Source organism: Bombina bombina, chromosome 4 (genome assembly GCF_027579735.1).
Source record: "Bombina bombina isolate aBomBom1 chromosome 4, aBomBom1.pri, whole genome shotgun sequence".
In the NCBI taxonomy this organism is placed as follows: Eukaryota; Metazoa; Chordata; class Amphibia; order Anura; family Bombinatoridae; genus Bombina; species Bombina bombina.
In genome coordinates, this window is record NC_069502.1 from 742,042,132 (window position 1) to 742,067,144 (window position 25,013).

General features: G+C 36.3%; 1 protein-coding gene across 2 annotated transcripts in view; it reads left to right on the top strand.

Annotated features, from left to right (window-relative positions):
* The window catches only part of LOC128655576 (protein unc-93 homolog A-like), a 99,785-nt gene that overhangs the window by 25,030 nt on the left and 49,742 nt on the right, over nucleotides 1-25,013 (top strand). For both annotated transcript variants that reach the window (XM_053709168.1, XM_053709169.1), the window contains exon 2: nucleotides 21,875-22,056. In XM_053709168.1, coding sequence (XP_053565143.1) covers nucleotides 21,875-22,056 — 182 coding nt within the window. The remainder of the gene's footprint in view (nucleotides 1-21,874; nucleotides 22,057-25,013) is intronic.

Consider the following 25,013-nt stretch of genomic DNA (forward strand, 5'->3'; position numbering starts at 1 on the left):
CATAGTAGCTCCAAATTATCACTGGATTTGTTACTCCACACACTTTTCTAAGATAGCATTTCGTTAATAAAACAATGTATAAATATGACATAAACATATTCGACTCTAATAAATGCTAACAAAATCTCATAAAACAATAATGCTATACAAATTCCAGCAATTTATCGACTGTTCATTCAGAATATTGTATCACCCAAGATTTCGATTGACAACCTATGCACCAATCATTTAGGTTGTAATAATGACTGACAGACTTTTGGACCACTAGTTATCAATATCATACGAAAACCCATATCGCATATAAATACACCTCATGGTTTTTAGAGTTACCAACCACATACAAAGAAAAATAAACTTGTAAACTTTGATAAAAATCATTTTATGAATGTTTTCTTTATACTAAGACAAAACTATCAAATTTCATAAACCGACGTTTTCCTACGCTATGATATCCAATTACAAGATGCTTTTTTGATTGACACATATTCTGTCCAATCACTGAATCAATCCGGTGATAGAAGGAGGTCAATACAGCTAATCCGGTAACACCTAAGGGTATAAAAATCCCACGAGATGTTATTGAGATTGCTCTTTGATAAAGCCACCATGGCGAAACGCGTCAGTGGCATCCCTGCTCCCTCTCCCATTATTTTTAATCAGCATCTGCTCATTCATGTTTGGATGGTATTAAAAGGTATACATTTCCAATCATTTAGAGGGATTTTTTACTGACACTATCATCTCGACTAAATTTTGATCTCCTCTGGTATTTAAAAAGGTATAGGTCCCTGGTTTAGGTGGGGATGACTGCACGTTATTGTAACTTTACTATAATCTCCTCTGGTATTTAAAAGGTATAGGTCTCTGGCTTAGCTAGAGTAATATTTAAATCGCTCTTTAGCGGACTTGTTCCTATGCAGCAATACTAGGTAATACAAGGTATAGGCATTACCTGATAGGTAATATTTTGGCATCTAATTTTGATCTCCTCTGGTATTTAACAAGGTATAGGTCCCTGGTTTAGCTGGGGATATTTACACTTTAGTGAAACTTTATTATGATCTCCTCTGGTATTTATAAGGTATAGGTCCCTGGCTTAGCTGGAGTAATAATCAAATCGCTCTTTAGCAGACTTATTTCTATGCAGCAATACTAGGTACCATAAGATATAGGCATTACCTGACAGGTAATAGTTTGCCACCTAACTTAGATATCCATTTGGAATAGACCTTATATCTAGCTTCACACAATAATCCCATTTTAATGCACTCTCTCCTTCTGTCCTTTCCCACATCAGCGGCTGCTTATCTGACATTTCTTCCTGGATGGCCTCTCACCACCTAAAAATCAACATGTCCAAGACTGAGCTTCTTCTAATCCTCCCAACTAATTCTACTCCAGTTTCTAACTTTACTATCACTGTCGGTGACACCACTATCTCCCCATCACCCCAAGTCCGCTGCCTTGGAGTTACACTCGACTCCAATCTGTCCTTCATACCCCACATCCAATCACTCTCTTCATCCTGTCGCAACCACCTACGCAACATCTCCAAAATTCATCCTTTTCTGAGTGCTGAAACTACTAAACAGCTAATCCATTCCCTATTAATTTCCCAGCTTGACTACTGTAACAACCTACTAACTGGCTTTCCTCTCTCCTGCCTCGCCCCCCTTCAATCCATCCTAAATGCCTCTGCTAGACTGATCCACCTCTCCCGACGCTCTGTATCTGCTGCACCCCTATGTGAGTCCCTTCACTGGCTCCCCATTCACAGCAGAATTAAATTCAAAATTCTCACTCTGACCTACAAAGCCCTTACCAATGCAGCTCCCCCATACCTGTCCTCACTCATCAACATATATACTCCAGCCCGTCCCCTAAGATCCAACAACGATCTACTCCTTGCCTCTTCTACCATCACCTCCTCTCATGCTAGACTACAGGACTTTTCTCGTGTAGCACCAACCCTCTGGAACACATTTCCTTGTGCTGTCAGACTTTCCCCCAACCTCTCCTCCTTTAAACGCTCCCTAAAGACCTTCTTGTTCAGGGAAGCCTATAACCAAATCAGTAACTAATGAATTCCACTTGCCTAATAATTGCCCTCATCTAACTTCACACTGACATCATTCCCACCTTTGCAGTCCCACCTCCTGTTTCTCACCCTCCTACCCATTTAGATTGTAAGTTCCCACGGGAACAGGGCTCCCAATTCCTCCTGTATTTGTTTGTTAAATTTTGTCTGGTGTCTAATATTGTACTGTCCTTTTATCTTTGTTACCTATGTTGGCGCTTTATAAATAAAGAATAATAATAATAATAATAATAACTTTTCTCTATGCAGCATCCCTATTAACCTAGTTATCAAGCATACAAATACATATGTATGCTTGATAACTGAGCTATATGGATAATATCAGGTATAGACTCTCTGCATCATAATATTGCAGCACCGCTCAGAAATACATATTCTCATAATAACAAACGGTATTCTGAGGTATAGCCATTTCTAACAGACAGAGAGGACTTCATACTATTCTATGCTGGGTTCATCAACTAGGTAATCATTTCATGCTATTTTTACCATATATAGACAAGAGGTATAAAATTCCTAGATATTACGAACACAACTAATACTCTAAATACTGCAGCATCAATTGAAAGCCAGTACCTTAAACCCTTACAGTGGCAAATTGAAGGCAGAGGCATTTTTACGATAATGCAGAACCACTAGGGCACCAATACCACAGTTGAGCCGGAGTGTAAATCTCTATTTATAGATAGCATTTATCTCTATACTTTATATCTTAATAAGGGATTTAGGCTCTATAGATAACTATACTCCAATATTTATAAACACAATAAAATCCTATGCCATAACAGAGGTAATCTTTAGATATAGATCGTTGGCCAATGACTACCTACCAATATGAATTTAGTCCTACACTGTAATTTTAGGATATAAAAGGTATTATAGGTCCTTGATGTTATTAGTGAGACAACCGATTCTTTGTCAGTAAATTCACACTCATATCTTCCTTGATATGTAGTTTATTGAGATTACTAAATATATTACAAATATCAGGATCAAGTAATTATAAGAATGCCAAATTCAGAGATATTTTTGATCCTGAAATCTTATCTCTAAAGAAATTTCTTTGCTGAATTAGCATTTGTAATTTTAAGTCATTCCCTTACCCTTAGGTTATTTATGATATTTTAATAAAAGTTAAATTGTTTTTTTTTCCATCACGTTTTGCTTAAAAATTGAATTATATGTTTATCAAATGTTGTGAGTGCTATATTTGTACTCTATTTTTCAGTTCTTTGCTGATTTGTTCTCAAATTTATATTAGTACAAGCACCAATCCCCAAGACACAATTTACAATTAGGTAACAACACATATGGGAATGTTCGTTTAACCCTATGAAAAAGGAAAAAAAATATGGGTTAACTGTGCTGTAAAACCCTATTAAGCCTGTGAAAACAAGAGGAATCTCTCAACCTCTAAACAAATACTGAAGTGAAAAAAGAATAATATGGATTCTAGATGAAACCATAAAATTTGAATAACACAGGCGCTATAAAGCTTAAAATAGTGTGGTGAAAAAATAGTAAAAATGAGTATTATAAATTGTGTACAAACACGTGTAAATATAAATTAAATTCTGTGCAAACACAAAATAGCCAATAAATGTGAGTAAACAAAAAATTGATGTGCAAGATTCTGCATATATCTAATAACAAAATAAAATAAAATGTGAACAAGTTTAAAAACGAAATACAAAGTGGCAAATGCGCTGATCAGACACAGTTACATGTGCAGTATACAAATGGCAACACTTACTGAATAAAACAATTATTAGAAACAGCAGGGGATGAAATAAGAGATCTCTTGAATCCAAATGGTCATCCGAAGAAGCGGTCTTTGTTGAGCCCAGGTTGAGGATATTTTAGTCAGGCTGGAACGAGACGAGAGACCGATGAAACGGCAAAAGAGGCACCAATATAAAGTTAACACTTATACTTACACCGGAATCGGTGATGCAAACATGTGAACTCCTATCAGTGGCTTAATCGCCAGACAGCAGGAACAGCAGCTTGAACACACTGTACAAGAGTGGTGATGAAATAAAGCCAGGTATTGTTTCACAAACACCTTTGCACGCAGGTAACTGATATCCGTACCTACAAAAGCCTAAGAGGGACAAAAAACAAGCAAACACAGAGCAACGCATTTCAACCCGCCAAGGGTCTTTTTCAAGCTCACAAACAAGTTTCAAAGTGTACTATATATAGCCAATATAGCAATACTATTGGTTAGAAAATAAAAATGGGCGCATGCAGTTACTGGCGGATATAGCCGTTATAGAAACAGAATACAGAAATGGCAAACCGCTACTTATATCTCATAATACTGTCAGCGTACACATAATTCTAACTTGTGAATTTGTTATACCGTAATTTATATTATGTATGAATTAGCAACTGACTTATAAAAATAAAAAATAGATAATTTAAATGTATACAGATCTTTTGGAACACATGAGTTAAACCACATTCAAAAATAAATAAATAAACAAAACATATATATAAAAAATGTATATAAAAATATAGAATATATAAAAAATGTGTATATATATATATATATATATATATATATATATATATATATATATATATATATAGAGAGAGAGAGAGAGAGAGAGAGAGAGAGAGAGAGAGAGAGAGAGAGAGAGAGAGAGAGAGAGAGAGAGAGAGAGAGATTTGGAAAATGTATTATAATGTCATCAATATATCTTTTAAAGGACACCAGGTTTGCCCCAAGTGGGTATTTTTGTAAAAAATGATGTTCCCAATAACCCATAAATAAATTGGCATAATTTGGGGCAAACCTGGTGCCCATAGCAGTTCCCTTCTCCTGATTATAAAACTGTCCATCATAGAAAAAGAAATTGTGAGTTAAAATGAATTTGTGAGTTAGAAATTTAGAAGCCCACTTGGGGCAAACCTGGTGTCCTTTAAAAGATATATTGATGACATTTTAATTATTTGGCAAGGTAGCTGTTTATCCTTTGATGAATTTGTTAGGGATATGAATTTTAATGAGGTTAATCTTAAATTCACATGTGTAAGCGACAGAGCCACCATTAACTTTTTAGATTTAGAAATTTTTGTAAATGACAGCAAACTGAATGCAAGAACTTTCTTTAAAAAAGTTGATGCCAATAGTTATATACACTACACAAGTTGCCATCATAGAAAATGGCTAGATAATATCCCTAAAGGCCAGTTTTTGCGAATTCGCAAAAACTGTACAAACATAACAGATTTTGACAATCAGTCAGAATTAGTTAAACAAAAATTTCTTGTCAGAGGTTATCAAGAATGTGATATAGATAAAACACTTAATGAAGTTAGATCAGTAGACAGAAATTCTCTGTTAACCACAAAGTGCAAAAAGATTACAAACATACCACATACAGATAAAGATAATAAAGAGTTTGCATTTATTCCATTTATTACAAACTATAGCCAAAATAAAAACTTGTTGGAGAGGATCCTTAATAAACATTGGAGACTGTTAAAAAATGATGAAATACTAGGACCCATTCTCCCGTCTAAACCACAAGTGGTGTACAAAAGAGCAAAAAATGTAAAGACTATTTTGGCCCCTACAGAGAAGAAAAAGAAACATTTGAATTATTCCAATCTACTTGATATAAGGGGTAATAGTATAGTAGGTTTTTATCCCTGTCCCACTTGCAAATCTTGTGAACATTCAAGCAAAAGTAAAGAATTTAAATCAAATGTAACTGGGAAAATATATAAAATAAAAGACCTTATTAGATGTTCAGAAAGCTATATTATTTACATTATTCAATGCAAATGTGGGTTACAGTACACTGGAGAGACCTCCAGACCACAACGTGCCCGCATTAGGGAACATATGTGGTCTATAGAAAACTTTACCCACAAGAGAAATAAAGACCTTCCCATTGCAAAACATTTTGGTGCTTGTAACAATGGAAATTTGGACCACTTTTCCTTTTTAGGAATAGAAAAAGTTAAAAGGAAATGGAGAGGAGGTAATAGCCATAATGATCTTCTAAAAAGGGAAAGTAAGTGGATCTTTGATTTAAAGACCCTACAACCCCATGGTCTTAATGTCGATTTCGACATTGGGTGTTTTTTAAACAACTGACTTCAATTCTATTTCAATAAGGTACAGCTAAAATAAGCTTAAGAACTTATCTAAGTTTATCTAAATGTATTAAATCATCAGCTTTTTAGTGGTCAGCAATTTGTCTTTATAAGTTATATTATGTTATATATGCATTTGTTTTTATCAATTAATTTTTTGGATAGGTATTTTTATAAATATATACATTTTCCAAATCTCTCTCTCTATATATATACATTTTTTATATATTCTATATTTTTATATATACATTTTTTATATATTTTTTATATATGTGTTTTGTTTATTTATTTTTGAATTTTGTGCATACACAATGTGGTTTAACTCATGTGTTCCAAAAGATCTGTATACATTTAAATTATCTATTTTTTATTTTTATAAGTCAGTTGCTAATTCATACATAATATAAATTGTGGTTTAACAAATTCACAAGTTAGAATTATGTGTACGCTGACAGTATTATGAGATATAAGTAGCGGTTTGCCATTTCTGTATTCTGTTTCTATAACGGCTATATCCGCCAGTAACTGCATACGCCCATTATTATTTTCTAACCAATAGTATTGCTATATTGGCTATATATAGTACACTTTGAAACTTGTTTGTGAGCTTGAAAAAGACCCTTGGCGGGTTGAAATGCGTTGCTCTGTGTTTGCTTGTTTTTTGACCCTCTTAGGCTTCCGTAGGTATGGATATCAGTTACCTGCGTGCAAAGGTGTTTGTGAAACAATACCTGGCTTTATTTCATCGCCACTCTTGTACGGTGTGTTCAAGCTGCTGTTCCTGCTGTCCGGAGATTAAGCCACTGAGAGGAGTTCACATGTTTGCATCACCGATTCCGGTGTAAGTATAAGTGTTAACTTTATATTGGTGCCTCTTTTGCCGTTTCATCTGTCTCTCGTCTCGTTCCAGCCTGACTGAAATATCCTCAACCTGGGCTCAACAAAGACCGCTTCTTCGGATGACCATTTGGATTCAAGAGATCTCTTATTTCATCCCCTGCTGTTTCTAATAATTGTTTTATTCAGTAAGTGTTGCCATTTGTATACTGCACATGTAACTGTGTCTGATCAGCGCATTTGCCACTTTGTATTTCGTTTTTAAACTTGTTCACATTTTATTTTATTTTGTTATTAAATATATGCAGAATCTTGCACATCAATTTTTTGTTTACTCACATTTATTGGCTATTGTGTGTTTGCACAGAATTTAATTTATATTTACACGTGTTTGTACACAATTTATAATACTCATTTTTACTATTTTTTCACCACACTATTTTAAGCTTTATAGCGCCTGTGTTATTCAAATTTTATGGTTTCATCTAGAATCCATATTATTCTTTTTTCACTTCAGTATTCGTTTAACCCTATACATTAAGTAGTGCCATTGGTTCATGCCCTCTAACACATCTACAACCACCAAAAAACACCAATGTTAAATAGTTTCTACATTTTGTTCTTAGTTTAGAAATACCCAATGTTTACATGTTCTTTGCTTTTTTTGCAAGTTATAGGGCAATAAGTACAAGTAGCACTTTGCTATTTTCCAAACCATTTTTTTTCTTCAGAATTAGCAATAGTTAGATTGTAACACTGATATCTGTCAGGACTCCCTGAATATCCCTTGACATGTATATATATTTTTTAATAGACAACCAAAGTATTGATCTGGGCCCATTTTGCTATATTTCATGCCACCATTTCACCGCCATATGCGATCAAATAAAAAAAAAAAATTGCTTTTTAACAAACTTTCGGTTTCTCTCTGACATTATTTACAAACAGCTTGTGCTATTATGGCACAATTGGTTGTAAATGCTTCTCTGGGATCCTTTTTGTTCAGAAATAGCAGACATATATGGCTTTGGCATTGCTTTTTGGTAATTAGAAGGCTGCTAAATTTATTTATTTATTTATTTATTTATAAAATATTTTACCAGGAAGGATACATTGAGATTTCTCTCGTTTTCAAGTATGTCCTGGGATCACAAAACATTGCATTGATACAATAGGGTACAATAAAATACAAAAACAATAATAAAAATACACATTATATGCAAACATTTAACATAGAGCAGGTATGAAATATTTAATCAACCATGACAGGAGCATTCTGTTTTGAGATATGTATAGAGGGATCTCTTAAAGGATTTTAGGCTTGGGGAAGTTTTTAAAGTGTGAGGGAGGTCATTCCATAATTGTGGCGCTCTGTAGGAAAAGGAGGATCGAGCTGCTTTTTTTTTGTATTGAGGCAAGCTAAATAATGTGCTGTTATTGGATCGGAGGTTATAGGAGGTGGGAATAGCAGGGGAGAGCATTCTGCTCAGGTAGGGTGGGAGCTTCCCAGAAAGGCTCTTAAAGACAAGGCAGGAAAGATGGAGGGTGCGTCTGGATTCTAGCGACAGCCAGTTTAGTTCTTTTAGCATGTCACAATGGTGGGTCCTGTAGTTACATTGTAGCACAAAGCGGCAGAGCGAGTTATATAACGTATTTAGTTTATTAAGGTGAGTTTGCGGAGCAGGTGCATATACTATGTCCCCATAATCCAAGATAGGCATCAGCATTTGCTGTACAATCTTTTCCTTTACTGTAGGGCTGAGGCAAGATTTGTTTCTGTACAGGGCACCTAGTTTTGGATAAAGTTTAGAGGCAATTTTTTCTATGTGGAGTCCAAAAGATAGATTGGGGTCTAACAACATACCTAAGTATTTAAAAGAGTGGACTGCGGTCAGCGTGCAATTGGATTTTGTTTTGATGCGAAGATGGGAATTTTGTAATTTATGTATTTTAGGTCCCATTCCAAAGATCATTGTGACCGTTTTGTCAGTGTTTAGGAAGAGTTTGTTTTTCGAGATCCACTTTTCTACCTCTGTGAACTGGTCTTGGAGCACTGTTTCAAGCTGCAGCAGATCAGATTTGTTTGCATAGATTACCGTGTCATCTGCGTACATGTGTACAGTTGAGGATTTGCAGACATTAGGCAAATCATTTATAAATAATGTGAATAGTAGGGGGTCGAGAATGGAACCTTGGGGAACACCACACGTGACTGGGAGAGGGAGGGAGTCAATGTTAGAGACAGAGACATATTGTGATCGATCCGATACATATGATTTAAACCAGGTTAACGGGTGATCAGCAATACCAGAGTTTTTTAGTTTGAGAAGTAGTAGGTCATGGTCCACTGTGTCAAAAGCCTTTGCAAAATCAAGGAAAATAGCTCCAGTTAGGTCTCCTTGTTCCATGGCAGTTTGGATGTCGTTGCAAACTTTTAGGAGGGCAGTTGTAGTGGAGTGATTCGGTCTGAAACCTGATTGATCAGGGGTCAGATAGTTAGAAAGTTGGTAATACTCGCATAATTGCGTATGGACGCATTTTTCTAGGATTTTTGACAATACAGGGAGCAGTGATATAGGACGATAGTTAGAAACCAAGGTTAACTCCCCACTTTTATGAATAGGCACTACTCTTGCAGTTTTCCAGAGTTTGGGTATGTATCCAGACACCAAGGATTCGTTAATTAGGGTTGCAACAGGCTTAGCAATTGCCGGCGCACTGAGCTTCAACAGCATTGCTGGGATTTGATCAGGTCCTGACTGGTTTTTCATTTTTAGATTATCGAGGTGTTTCTTAATGACATTGAAGGGTACAGGTCTAAAATTGAACTTTTCTATATTGGGTCTTTGCTGTTTTAGTGGGGCCTGATCCACATTTGTAGCTTCAGGATGCGTGCCATTTATTAGTTTGTCAATCAGGGTGGTGGAGCATCCTACAAAATAATTGTTAAAGGCATTTGCTACTTCTAAGGGGAGTTGCAGGTTTTGGTTATCCACATTGACAGTGGAGGGTTGGGAGTGGATTGGTGGATTTTGTAAGTTATTTATGAGTTTCCAAAACTTTCTAGGGTTACATATATTATTGTTCAGATTTTCACAGAAATATTGCGCCTTAGCCAATTTTGTTTGTTTAGTACATATATTTCGCCATTTTCTATATACACAGTGATCATTCATAGAGCCAGTATGCTTGAACTTTGACCGCAATGAATCCCGAAATTGGTACATTTGAATGAGGTCAGCTGTGATCCAATTCAAGTGTGCTCCTTTTACTCTCACCTTACGCAGCGGTGCATGTAAATTCCAAACTTGTAGGAGTTCAGACTGAAAGAATTCAACTGCAGAGTCTAGATCTGGGATTAGGTTTAATCTGTGCCAGGGGAGGTTCTTGATGTCATTTAGAAATGATTGAAGATTAAATTTTTTGAAGGACCTGGTGATTGTAACCTTGGGAGAGGATTTAGTTGCCTTTATTTTGCGCACGCAGTACACTAAGCAGTGGTCACTGAAATTGTTAGGGAGAACACCTGCCTCCTGGATTCGGTCGGGAGAAGTGGAGAGAATCCAGTCGAGCAGGGTATGATTATGGCTTTTGATGTTTATGCGAGTTGGGGAGGAGATTAATTGCGTTAGATGCAAAGATTTAAACAGCGAGCGACAACTGTTATTTTTTGGATTCAGCCAATCGATGTTAAAATCTCCAAAAACCAAAATTTCACTTTTTGGGTTTTGAGTTATGGATTCACTAAGGAGCTGTGCTATGTCCGAAATGGAATGCACAGGGGAGCTTGGTGGGCGGTAGATTCCTGCAACAATGATTGATTTACTGCACGGGATCTCAATTTTGCCAGAAAGGAAATCAAAGGTGGCAGGAGAGCTAGATTTTTGTAAGGGGGTGAACTTTGTGGAATTGTCAACATAAATTACAATGCCACCTCCTCTCTTTGCTCTATCATTTCTATGGCATGAATATCCATGTATTGCAATGGCAGAGTCAGGTATTTTGCGGGTTAGCCACGATTCAGAGATCACAATGATTTTGGGTTTGTATTGTAAACACCAAGCTTGCAGTGCATCAATTTTCGGTAGTAAGCTGCGGATATTACAGTGCACAAAGGAGAGGCCTTTCTTAGCTGGAAGGCTAGGAATGGAATTTGTTAGGGGACCAGGGTTAGACTCTACGTCATTTGCAAGGGCAAGTAACATAAGGAATAGGAATTTGGAAATCATTTTTGATTGGCCATATAGTGATTGTGATACTTTATAATATTGTGAGGTGGGGGTAGGAGGGTTATTTTTTATAACCCTCCACCAGCACTCAGCAGATAAGTTACAGCAACAGAGCAGGCCATGATGTATGATAATTTGTTTTCCAGTTTGAGGTGTGTGCTTATGGCGGTTATTATGTGAACCAAATTGGAGTGAGAAAAGGGTTATCATGAATAACAGTAAGGATATATTTGGATTCATGTTAGTGGTATGAGGTGTGTAGATAAAAAATAAAATTGAAAAGTATATACACTATTGATGTGTGATATATAGCTATATGTAGGAAGAGAGGGTATTTATTCTATAGGGTTAAGTAGAAGGAAGGATGTGCTGATCAGTGGTTGCAGCTGTCATTTAAGGAGAATGAAATAAGTGTGGGAGACTATCTATAAAGGAAGAAATGAGCCTGGGGTGGGTGGGGTGAGGGGCAGGGTGGGAGGGAAACTATCTTGCAGGATCTACCTTTTTGCAAAGCAGGGGCACAGCTGAGATAAGTTCTGTATTTTCTTGCAAGGCTTGGGTAGATATGTTTAAAAATCAGGCTAAAGGAGAGAGATAAATTAGCGTCAGATTGGGCTGCAAACATTTAGAGGAATGGGGAGGGAATATCTATGAACATTTGAGCTAAGGGTCATAAAAGCAAAAACACAGGGAAAGTTAAAATTACAGAGATAACACAGAGGTATTCATGTAGGGGAATAAAACCATTAAAGTCCAAAAAAGATACATGGCCTTAGCTGATTAAACTAACTTTTAACATAATGGTCAGACATAATGGTAATAAAATATGCATATTAAATCATAAAAACAAAACAATAAATAGCCAATACATATAACAATACACACATCAGAAAATAACAGGGTAGGTTAAATATAATGATATAACTATCTTGCAGGATCTACCTTTTTGCAAAGCAGGGGCACAGCTGAGATAAGTTCTGTATTTTCTTGCAAGGCTTGGGTAGATATGTTTAAAAATCAGGCTTTTTGCAAAGCAGGGGCACAGCTGAGATAAGTTCTGTATTTTCTTGCAAGGCTTGGGTAGATATGTTTAAAAATCAGGCTTTTTGCAAAGCAGGGGCACAGCTGAGATAAGTTCTGTATTTTCTTGCAAGGCTTGGGTAGATATGTTTAAAAATCAGGCTTTTTGCAAAGCAGGGGCACAGCTGAGATAAGTTCTGTATTTTCTTGCAAGGCTTGGGTAGATATGTTTAAAAATCAGGCTTTTTGCAAAGCAGGGGCACAGCTGAGATAAGTTCTGTATTTTCTTGCAAGGCTTGGGTAGATATGTTTAAAAATCAGGCTTTTTGCAAAGCAGGGGCACAGCTGAGATAAGTTCTGTATTTTCTTGCAAGGCTTGGGTAGATATGTTTAAAAATCAGGCTTTTTGCAAAGCAGGGGCAGAGCTGAGATAAGTTCTGTATTTTCTTGCAAGGCTTGGGTAGATATGTTTAAAAATCAGGCTTTTTGCAAAGCAGGGGCACAGCTGAGATAAGTTCTGTATTTTCTTGCAAGGCTTGGGTAGATATGTTTAAAAATCAGGCTTTTTGCAAAGCAGGGGCACAGCTGAGATAAGTTCTGTATTTTCTTGCAAGGCTTGGGTAGATATGTTTAAAAATCAGGCTTTTTGCAAAGCAGGGGCACAGCTGAGATAAGTTCTGTATTTTCTTGCAAGGTTTGGGTAGATATGTTTAAAAATCAGGCTTTTTGCAAAGCAGGGGCACAGCTGAGATAAGTTCTGTATTTTCTTGCAAGGCTTGGGTAGATATGTTTAAAAATCAGGCTTTTTGCAAAGCACCACACTTTTAATATGCCCTGCAGTGAGGGAGTTAATTAGGTAGCTTGTAGGGTTAATTTTAGCTTTAGTGTAGAGATCAGCCTCCCACCTGACACATCCCACCCCCTGATCCCTCCCTGACCCCTCTCAAACAGCTCTCTTCCCCAGGGCCGGACTGGGTCCAAAAAAGGCCTGGGTATTTTAGGGCAAAGAGGCCTACCCCCCCCCGATCACCTTTTCTTTTTAAAATGTATACCAAACATGGCAAGTATAATACTTGTAATACTTGCTTTAATGACAAACATTAAGAATATAAAAGGTGATCTCTTCTTATAAAAGTATTGTCAGTAATTATAGATAGCATGCAGTCTTGGTTGCTACTTGCTATAAAATATCTGTTTTTATAATGCTAGTTTTGTTTTAGAGGAAGCGTATTTTAATAAATTGCTGTTCAAGGGAACAATGTGAATACTCAGACAACTGAGTGGGTATATAGCTGTACACATAGGGTGTAGGTACAATGAGTAGGTGTGATGATATAGGCCAGTCATGTAAACACAACTACATACAGGTGGGTATGTATTTCTGGTGCTAGGGTGTACACACCGGTAGGAACTATATGGAGTGCTAGCTCAGTAAACACTGGTAGGTGTATCAGGTACTATGTCAGTATGCACAGGTAAGTATTTTCCTATAGGTGGTGTTATGTAAATATACACAGGTGTTGATAATAACCTAGTATTGCTCTCACCTGCACGGCACTATTCAGGAAGCACTAGCAGCTATTCTTTCCAGGCCTTTGGTTGGGGCCAGGGATAATACGCTGCACAGCTGGTAGACTGTCCCCAGATTGCCTCCAGCCTAGCACCAGAATAACAACCCAAGCCATGCCCCACCACAGGGCTGGATCAAGACACTGTGCTGCTAACTTAGCTAAATTAGTTTACATAGAAATCAATCATCAATAACTAATCTGAGTGTGGCAGTCACCCATAGCTGATGTCTAAGTCTGAGGATGATGTCTGCACTTGTGGATTTCATGGATGTGCAGTGATCACTGTTGCAGGGATCTCACACAGTACTAGTAACACAAATTAAATCCTATCCAGACACAGACATGTTTTAATGACATACATAGTCTATCATTTATGAAATACTGGTCAGAAGAAATAAACAACAACATTCACTTGCCTGTAGGGGAGGACTTGAAGTACTGCAACTCAGCCCTTATGAAATGCCTCATAGTTAAATAAATTTAAAAAATAAATAATTATATATTATAAAGGTAATAAATAATGGCATAAAAACACATGATTTAAAAAAATAAAAAATGCAGTGTATTAAAAAAAACTTTGTAAGGCTACAAAATAATTTAATGTGAATGACTGAATTACTTTATATTATGATTTTTTTTTAACAAATAGTGAAATAGTGTTAACACATTTTCAATTGTACATACACAACACACACACACATATTTTATACATACACACATATTTTATACACACATACATTTTATACACACACACACATTTTATATACACACACATACACACATTTTATACACACACACATTTTATACACACACACAAATTTTATACACACACATTTTACACACACACAAATTTTATACACACACACATTTTATATACACACACATTTTATACACACACACACGTTATACACACACACATTTTATATACACACACACATTTTATACACACAAATTTTATATACACACACATACACACATTTTATACACACACACATATTTTATACACACACACACATTTTATACACACACACACACACACATTTTATACACACACACACATTTTATACACACACACATACACACATTTTATACACACACACACATTTTATACACACACACATTTTATACACTCACACACATTTTATACACACACACACACATTTTATACACACACACACACATTTTATGCACACACATTTTATATACACACACATTTTATATACACACACACATACACACATTTTATACACACACACACACACACACACACACACACATTTTATACACACACACATTTTATATACACACACACATACACACATTTTATACACACACACACATTTTATACACACACAAACAATGTGTGTGTGTGATATGACATTTTACTTAATATTTTGAAGGGAAAAAAAACAGCTTCTAGCAGCAGCTCTAAACAATCTTCCATACTCACATCATTGCTCCTTGAAGAGCAGTAAAAATCAACTTTTCACAGACAAAACCATTCACAGATAATTCCCTCCCAGATAACCTCTTGTTCTGCAGGGTGAAGATCAACAAGATAACTAATGCATTGCAGAGCACAATTTAACCCCTGCCATGGCTAACAAAAAAGGCTGCATCCTGCTTTGCACTGCTTAGAAATAAACTGCAGTCTTTTTTGGTAGTCCATGCTGCCAAGCCGTTTCAGAGGAAGTGTCAGCCTGTCCCCCACACTTGATAGCTCAGAGCTTGTTGTAGCTGACAAGCAATAAAAATAACAAACAAATAAACTTACTGTTAAGTGGTGATAAGGGAGATGTGGAATCTGTTGCTATCTTGATGAAGTGTGGCTCCTCTTACATTTTTTTCACCACGGCCTTGCCGCCTCAGGAGAAAAGTTCTCAGCCCAAACCCCTCTGCACATAACTTGCACGCAAGAGAGGCACAGGGCTTTCACTTCCAGGAGGATTAGCAAAAAGTGCCAGTCTCTTAACTGTATCTGCAAATGAATGGCTGAAGTCAGTGCAGGCTAGATGAGGGGAACTTTAACTTATTTTAAACTACAGTTTCTCCCGCCGCTGCACAGTGACAGAGCAGCAGCCAGCCCAGCAGGCACAAATTCCCATGTTCTAGACTGACCCATCCATCTGAAGGATACTGTACTAGTTTGAACATCCTAGGTCATGTGACCTTGAAGCTATTGAATTTCAAAACCTTTTTAGCACCTATATCGGCTTATTAATAAAATGTGCGTCAGTTTTATTCAAAACTAAAGGCTGTGCAATGTGTGGCCCATCCATCTGAAGGATATTGTACTGGTTTGAACATCCTAGGTCATGTGACCTAGAAGCTATTGAATTTCAAAGCCTTTTTAGCACCTATATCAGCTTATTAAAAAAATTGTACATCAGTTTTATTCAAAACTAAAGGCTGTGCAATGTGTGGCCCATCCATCTGAAGGATACTGTATTGGTTTGAACATCCTAGGTCATGTGACCTGCAAGCTATTGAATTTCAAAACCTTTTTAGCACCTATATCAGCTTATTAATAAAATGTGTGTCAGTTTTATTCAAAACTAAAGGCTATGCAATGTGTGGCCCATCCATCTGAAGGATACTGTACTGGTTTGAACATCCTAGGTCATGTGTCCTTGAAGCTATTGAATTTCAAAACCTTTTTAGCACCTATATCAGCTTATTAATAAAATGTGCATCAGTTTTATTCAAAACTAAAGGCTGTGCAATGTGTGGCCCATCCATCTGAAGGATACTGTACTGGTTTGAACATCCTAGGTCATGTGACCTGCAAGCTATTGAATTTCAAAGTCTTTTTAGCACCTATATCAGCTTAGTAATAAAATGTGCATCCGTTTTTTGCTAAACTAAGTGCTGTGCAATGTGTGGCCAGATCTCTAAAACATACTACATTGATTTGAAGTTTCTAGGTCATGGGATCAGGGAGCTTTTGAATTTAAAAAATGTGCCCAAAATGTGACCTTGAAGCTATTGAATTTCAAAACCTTTTTAGCACCTATATCAGCTTATTAATAAAATGTGCATCAGTTTTATTCAAAACTAAAGGCTGTGCAATGTGTGGCCCATCCATCTGAAGGATACTGTACTGGTTTGAACATCCTAGGTCATGTGACCTGCAAGCTATTGAATTTCAAAGCCTTTTTAGCACCTATATCAGCTTATTAATAAAATGTGCATCCGTTTTTTGCTAAACTAAGTGCTGTGCAATGTGTGGCCAGATCTCTAAAACATACTACATTGATTTGAAGTTTCTAGGTCATGGGATCAGGGAGCTTTTGAATTTAAAAAATGTGCCCAAAATGTAGTGATGCGCTTTGTTGACGGTCCCTTGCAACATCCATTGGCTGTGCACATATTGTCCACAACCTTGAGAACAATATCTTGTGACATTGTTTTTTTTTGGTTGGAGTCGGGTAAACAAGACCTGTGCAGTGTTGTACACATTTTTTCTTTCATAACTAGACTAACACAAGGTTACTAGCTCTTATCGTTTAGGTGCTATTGAGCTTTGAATGTTTGAAAATCTGTCAAATATCGAATATCAAACCAACTTTACCACGGTATGCTCTAGTCTGTATAGTGCTCTGTTTTTTAGCGCAACTGCACCCACAGCCTGCAATGCCCTGCAGTTGGTTTCCAACATGCGCTTTGTAATAGCACACAGCACCACTAAAAAAAATGTGGGCGGGGCTTAGGTAACCAGCGGCCCACTGGGCTTTTGCCCGGTATGCCCTATGGTCAGTCCGAGCCTGCTCTTTCCTCCCCCATCTCACAATTGTCACCACCATCAGAAAGTGTGCCAGTATAAAAATAAATGTTTTGGTTTTTTGAAGTTTTTTTTTTATATATATTTACTGCAGCATTGTATTCCCCTTTACCCCCCAACCTCCCTGGTTCCCCCAAAAAGCTCTCTAACCCTCCCCCTCTACCTATTTGCTGCCATCTTGTGTACTGGCAGCTGTCTGCCAGTACCCAGTTTGCTAAATATTAGCCTTTTCATTATAATTAAAACCCCATTTTTTCTGTACTGTACCTGCCCCCTCAATACCCTACCCTCTCCCCCTCCCAGGTCCCTTTCTCAACACTTATAACCCCCCTCTCCCTAATTTCCTTTCACTAAAAATGTTCCATAGTGTAGTGGTCCCAGCCGCTCCCGTCCCTTTGCGTACAATCCCGAAACCTCTCTTTTCAGCGATGGGCCGCCTCCCTGCTATCCTTCCCACGCCACCAGTGATCGGCACCATCACTGGCCGATGCAGAGAGGACCACAGAGTGGCTCTCTCTGCATCGGTTGCTTAAAAAAGGGTATTGCAGGATGCCTCAATATTGAGGCATCACTGCAATACCCTGAAAGCGTCTGGAAGCAAAAACGATCCCTTACAGTGCATGAAACCCGTGAGGACGTGCCAGGGGTTGAACAATAACAATTCTGATGTAGACTAGACTGTCCCTTTAAGTTATTTATTATTTAAAAAAAACATGCATATTGTGATCTTACAGTGCCTGTTTTAAAATATTTTAAAATGTGTGTTTTGTATGTAGATATTGTGCAGTCCACTGCTTTATTATCCACATATACAGTACCATTCATATGTATAAAAATAACTTTCAAAGCTTTAAAGAATGGTGACCAATCTTTGACAATCCAGTTATGCATAAAAAAAATTACAATTATTATAAGTACATTTTTAAAAATGTGCTATGAAATAAAAATAAAAAAAATCATTCAATAGAAATTAAGTCACTTTTGGTGGGTATTTCATAGTAACAAAATCATATTTTATTATAAAAAAAAATAAAATTAAGAAGCAACTTTTTATAACAAAATAAATACATTTTGTCACTTTTCATGGAATTTTCTGCTTCTAGCTGATTAAATTCTGTTTACTGTGGAGCTGTAACATGTGGATGATTCAACATTTGTATCTCAATTCATCAGAAAATATCTTTAAAGCATATTTGCACAGGATTTTGGAGCTTTTGACGTTCTGCTTCACATACCATTAAAAAACAATTTTGCCTATCTCAAATAACATTTCTTGCTTGTTATGCAAAACGTAACATGCTAATATATAAATATACATATATATATATATATACATATATATATATATATACACACACACACCGGTATATACACATACACGCACACACATACAGATATATATATACACACACAAATATATTTGATACGTTCTGCTTCTCATACCATTAACAAACAATTTTGCCCATCTCAAATGGCATTTCTTGCTTGTTTTATTTTAATTGTATGCAAAACGTAACATGCTAATATATATATATATATATATATATATATATATATATATATATATATATATATATATACTAACTGTCAAAAGTCCAGTGAGTGCTCCATTCTGTTCTTTGCTTCATATTCCTGGCAGTTGCAGGACAGTGATGAGAGTGCATATACCACTGAACTTTTGCTTTTATATATATATATATATATATATATATATATATATATATAAATATATATATATATATATATATATATATATATATATATATATATATATATATATATATATATATATAAATATATACACACACACACACACAGTGGATATAAAAAGTCTACACACCCCTGTTAAAATGTCAGGTTTCTGTGATGTAAAAAAATGAGACAAGGATAAATCATTTCAGAACTTTTTCCACCCTTAATGTGACTTATAAACTGAACAACTCAATTGAAAAACAAACCGAAATCTTTTAGGTGAAGGGAAGTAAAAATAAAAAAATATGGTTGCATAAGTGTAAACTAATACTTTTTTAAAGCACCTTTTAATTTAATTACAGCACTCAGTCTTTTTGGGTATGAGTTTTTCAGCATGGCACATCTTGACTTACCAAGATTTGCTCACTCTTCTTTGCAAAAACACTCCAAATCTGTCGGATTGTGAGGGCATCTCCTGTTCACAGCCCTCTTCAGTTCACCCCACAGATTTTCGATCGGATTCAGGTCTGGCTCTGGCTGGGCCATTCCAAAACTTTAATCTTCTTCTGGTGAAGCCATTCCTTTCCTGATTTATATGTATGCTTTGGGTCATTGTCATGCTGAAAGATGAAGTTCCTCTGAAATGTTCAACTTTCTAGCAGAAGCCTGAAGGTTTTGTGCCAACATTGACTGTGATTTTGAACCGTTCATACTTCCCTCTACCTAGACTAAGGCCCCAGTTCCAGCTGAAGAAAAACAGCCCCAAAACATGATGCTGCCACCACAATGCTTCACTGTGGGTATGGTGTTCTTTTGGTGATGTGCAGTGTTGTTTTTGCACCAAACATATCTTTTGGAATAATTGCCAAAAAGTTTAACCTTGGTTTCATCAGACCATAACACCTTTTCCTACATGCTTTTGGGAGACTTCAGATGTGTTTTTGCTAAATTTAGCTGGGCTTGGATGTTTTTCTTCGTAAGAAAAGGCTTCCGTCTTGACCCTCTACCCCATAGCCCAGACATATGAATAATATGGGAGATTGTTGTCACATGTACCACACAGCCAGTACTTGCCAGATATTCCTGCAGCTCCTTTAATGTTGCTGTAGGACTCTTGGCAGCCTCCCAGACCATTTTTCTTCTTGTCATTTCATAAATTTTGGAGGGACGTCCAGTTCTTGGTAATGTCACTGTTGCACCATATTTTCTCCACTTGATGATGACTGTCTTCACTGTGTTCCATGGTATATCTGATGCCTTGGAAATTATTTTGTACCCTTCTCCTGACTGATACCTTTTAACAATGAGATCCCACTGATGTTTTGAAAGCTCCCTGCGGACCATGGCTTTTTATGTAGGATGCAACTAAGAGAATGTCAGGAAAGACCTACTAGAACAGCTGAACTTTATTTGGGGTTAATCAGAGGCACTTTAAATGATGGCAGGTGTGTACTGACTCCTATTTAACATGAATTTGAATGTGATTGCTTAATTCTGAACAAAGCTACATCCCCAGTTATAGGAGGGTGTGCACAATTATGCAACCACATTATTTTAGTTTTTTTGTTTATTTCCCTCCACCTAAAAGATTTCAGTTTATTTTTCAATTGAGTTGTACAGTTTATAGGTCACATTAAAGGTGGAAAAAGTTCTGAAATGATTTATCTTTGTCTCATTTTTTTTACATCACAAAAATTTGACATTTTAACATGGGTGTGTAGACTTATATATATATATATATACACACACACATACATACACACACTGTATATATATATATATATATATATATATATATATATATATATATATATATATATATATATATATATATATTCACATACACACACACATACATATATATATATATATATATATATACACATATATACATACACACACACATATATATATATATATATATATATATATATATATATATATATATATACACACACATACATATACACACACACATATATATATATATATACATATATACATACACACACACATATATATATATATATATATATATATATATATATACATACATACACACACACACACACACATATATATATATATATATATATATATATATATATATATATATATATATATATATACACACACATACATATATACACACACACACACACACACACACACATACATACATACACACAAAAACCTGCAGTTCTTTTCTTTTATATATTTTCTTTCCTGTTATGTCATTGATTAATTCAAAAGTTGTTTCCTAACTCAAATGGGGGCCTTGTCTAATGAATTGAAATGGCTTAGAATACGAAGAAAAAGAAAAAAAGTGCTCCTATATGAAATTTACACATGGAAATTGTAATAATTGGGAATAGCAGAATAATTACTGATAAAATAATTAGTTTGTATTCTCATTTTTTATTTTATATAAATTAACATACAGAAAAGGCAGCATACTGTTTTTTTATTTCTCGTTCTTTATATGTATATTATTTATAATATGTTTTATTATGATATATTCCTTTCATTTTCACAGAGTAGCCTCAATGCAGATGAAGGTTTAGGAGTAGCATCCCTGAGTGTAATCAATGGAGCACTTATTATCTCTTCAATGTTCGTTCCACCATTTATGATAAAGAAAATTGGATACAAGTGGACCATTGTTGCTTCTATGTGCTGTTTCATCACATATTCCCTTGGAAATTTCTATCCTAGCTGGTAAAGTGTTATATTTCTTTACTACAGAAAATAAAACAGTTTGTAACCATTGCATCAAAACCTGGCAAAAACTCTTTTAGTGCTCTCTAAAGAGTTTGAATGGATTGTGCAGGGAGCAAGTTAACAGGACAGTCTAGTCAAAATGAAAGTTTCATTATTCAGATAGGGAATTCAATTTTAAACAACTCTCCAATTTATTTTTATCATCAAATTTGCTTTGTTTTTTTTAAACTAAACCTAGGTAGGCTCATATGCTAATTTACAAGGCCTTAAAGTCCACCTCTTATCTCAGTGCATATTGACAGTTTTTTTTACAGCTAGATAGCGCATGTTCATGTGTGCCATATATATATAACATTGTGCTCACTCCTGTAGAGTTTTTATGAGTCAGCACTGATTGCCTAAAATGCAAGTTTGTCAAAAAGAACTGAGATATTGGGCAGTTTGCAGATACATAATATAATGCGATAGAGAGCACTCTCACTTTCAAAATCCATACATGCCAGGGTGCCAGCGGGTAAGTATAAGAGATAAGGAAGGCACTCACTGGTCTTTTAATCAAATAATAATTTTAATCAAGTGTGACGTTTCGGGGACACACTCCCCTTCCTCAGACAAACCCAAATAACAGCAATTGAAAATATATAGCCAAACAAACCCCTCCCCCAGTGAAAATTGCGCCAAAAATGGTACATAAGAACCTATCCCATCCTCCACGGAGGCCTATTGTCTCAGCCCGGGGTTCCATCACATCCCCGCTATCCCAATTTGTAGATTTCTTCTTACAACCATTCGTTAAAAACATGAGATCGTATGTTAGGGACTCTATGGATCTCATTGATAAATTGAAGGATCTGAGGTTGGAAGATGAGTGGATTTTAGCAACGGCTGATGTCAATAGCCTCTATACAGTTATACCGCAACAAGAGGGCATTAAAATGGTAGCGAGAGCTTTGAGCAGATACCCAAACATGGGTCCTCCGGCACACTACCTGCTGCAGATTCTCGAGTTGAGTCTCAGGTTGAATCACTTCAGGTTTGAGCATTCGTATTACTGCCAAATAAAGGGAACTGCCATGGGCTTGAATGTTGCCCCCTCATTCACAAATCTTTACATGGAACACTATGAAGAAGAGATCATGAGGGTGTTCCAGATGGAAGAAATAATTGTATACCAGCGTTACATTGATGATTTGTTCATCATGTGGGCCGGTTCGAGTGAATCATTGCAAAATTGGTTTGACCAACTGAATGGACTGAATCATCCTATCCAGTTTAAAATATGTTATAGTGATCAGAAGGTAGAATTTCTGGACCTCTGCATTTCCAGAGATGGCACAGGTATAGGAACAACACTATACCAGAAACCAACAGACAGGAATTCTGTGTTACACGCATACAGCTGTCATCCATCATCCCTACTCAGGGCCATACCCCGGGGCCAGATGTCTAGAGTAAATAGAAACAATAGCAACACTGAAATTATGAGGACACAGCTCCAGGACATGGCAAAGAAATTCCTGGTAAGGGGATATAAATGGGAACATCTACTTGAATGTATGAGTGAACAGGATGATCCTAATAAGAGGTCTGAGAAAGATGACACCAAACGGATGACATTTGTAACAAAGTATTGTCCGGATATGAAGAATATAGGAAACTATTTAAGGACCCACTGGCACATCATCAAGGGCAATCCAGCTCTACCTTTCGGAGAGTGGGAGAGTCCCAGAGTGGGGTTAAAGAGAAACCGTAATTTGAGGGACCAACTGGTGGTGACTGATCCCAAACACTGCTATGACAAAAAAACCTGGCTATCTACTAGCAAGAAAGGGTGTTACCGCTGTAGTGGGTGCACTACATGTCACTCGATGATTCCCGGGGCTACATTCCGTCACCCGGATATGAATTTAAGATATAAAATTCAGTTCTTCCTTATCTGTACCACAACACACGTGGTTTACTTAATCAATTGTCCATGTGGACTGTTCTATGTAGGGAAAACTGTTGATGATGTCTGTACCCACATGGACAACCATAGATTGGCCATTAGAACAGCCATTAAGAACCAAGGGAGTGACCAACCGGTGGCACATCATTTTGCAACTAGCGGACATAGTGTACAGGACCTAAGGTTCAAGATTATTGACCATGTTCCCATCCCCCCAAGAGGAGGGGACAGAGACCGAAAATTATTACAACTAGAATCCAAGTGGATATTCAAATTAAATACCATACGTCCGAGGGGACTGACCGTGAACCTGGATTGGCACTGTTTTCTTTAACTGAAGTGGATGACTGTGAAGAACCTTTGCCTGAGCAGAACTATACAGCTGATGGACTAATTACACCAATATAGCTCGGCCTGTGAGAGTCTATGATCCATTTATATGTCTCACTCCTGCTTCTACATTTTAATTTCTCCCTTCCTTTTTTTTTTTTCTCCGCTTTCTTCTTTTGTCTTTTTCTTGCAGGCGTCTCCTTTTTTCTCTTTCTTTCCCCCGTCCGCTGTGGTTCTTCTCATTATTCATGTTTCTTCTTTCCCTGGTGTTCACTTTATTTTGTATGTATCCACCTCAGTCCAGTTTATACTTATTTTTTGGTTTTATTTCTTTTATTTTTATTCTGTCCCATTATTATTTTTGGTACTAAATTTTGGTTTTATTCTTTGGTCCTATTTAATTCACTTTATTTTATTTATTTTATGTTATCTATTCTCCTTTTGCTTATTTGGTTTCTTTCCATGGCTTTGATCATGTTTCTTCACTGGGGTATCTTTATTTATTTTTATTTTTTATTTTTATCATTATATTTATTTATTTCATTTTTATTTCGTTTTTCACTTCCACTTTATTTCCTCTTTCACCTTTATCTTAGTTTTATTCCTTTTTATATTTTATGTTTGCTTATGTCATCTTATATTTTATGTTTTTCTTCTGTGATATTCACTTATGTGA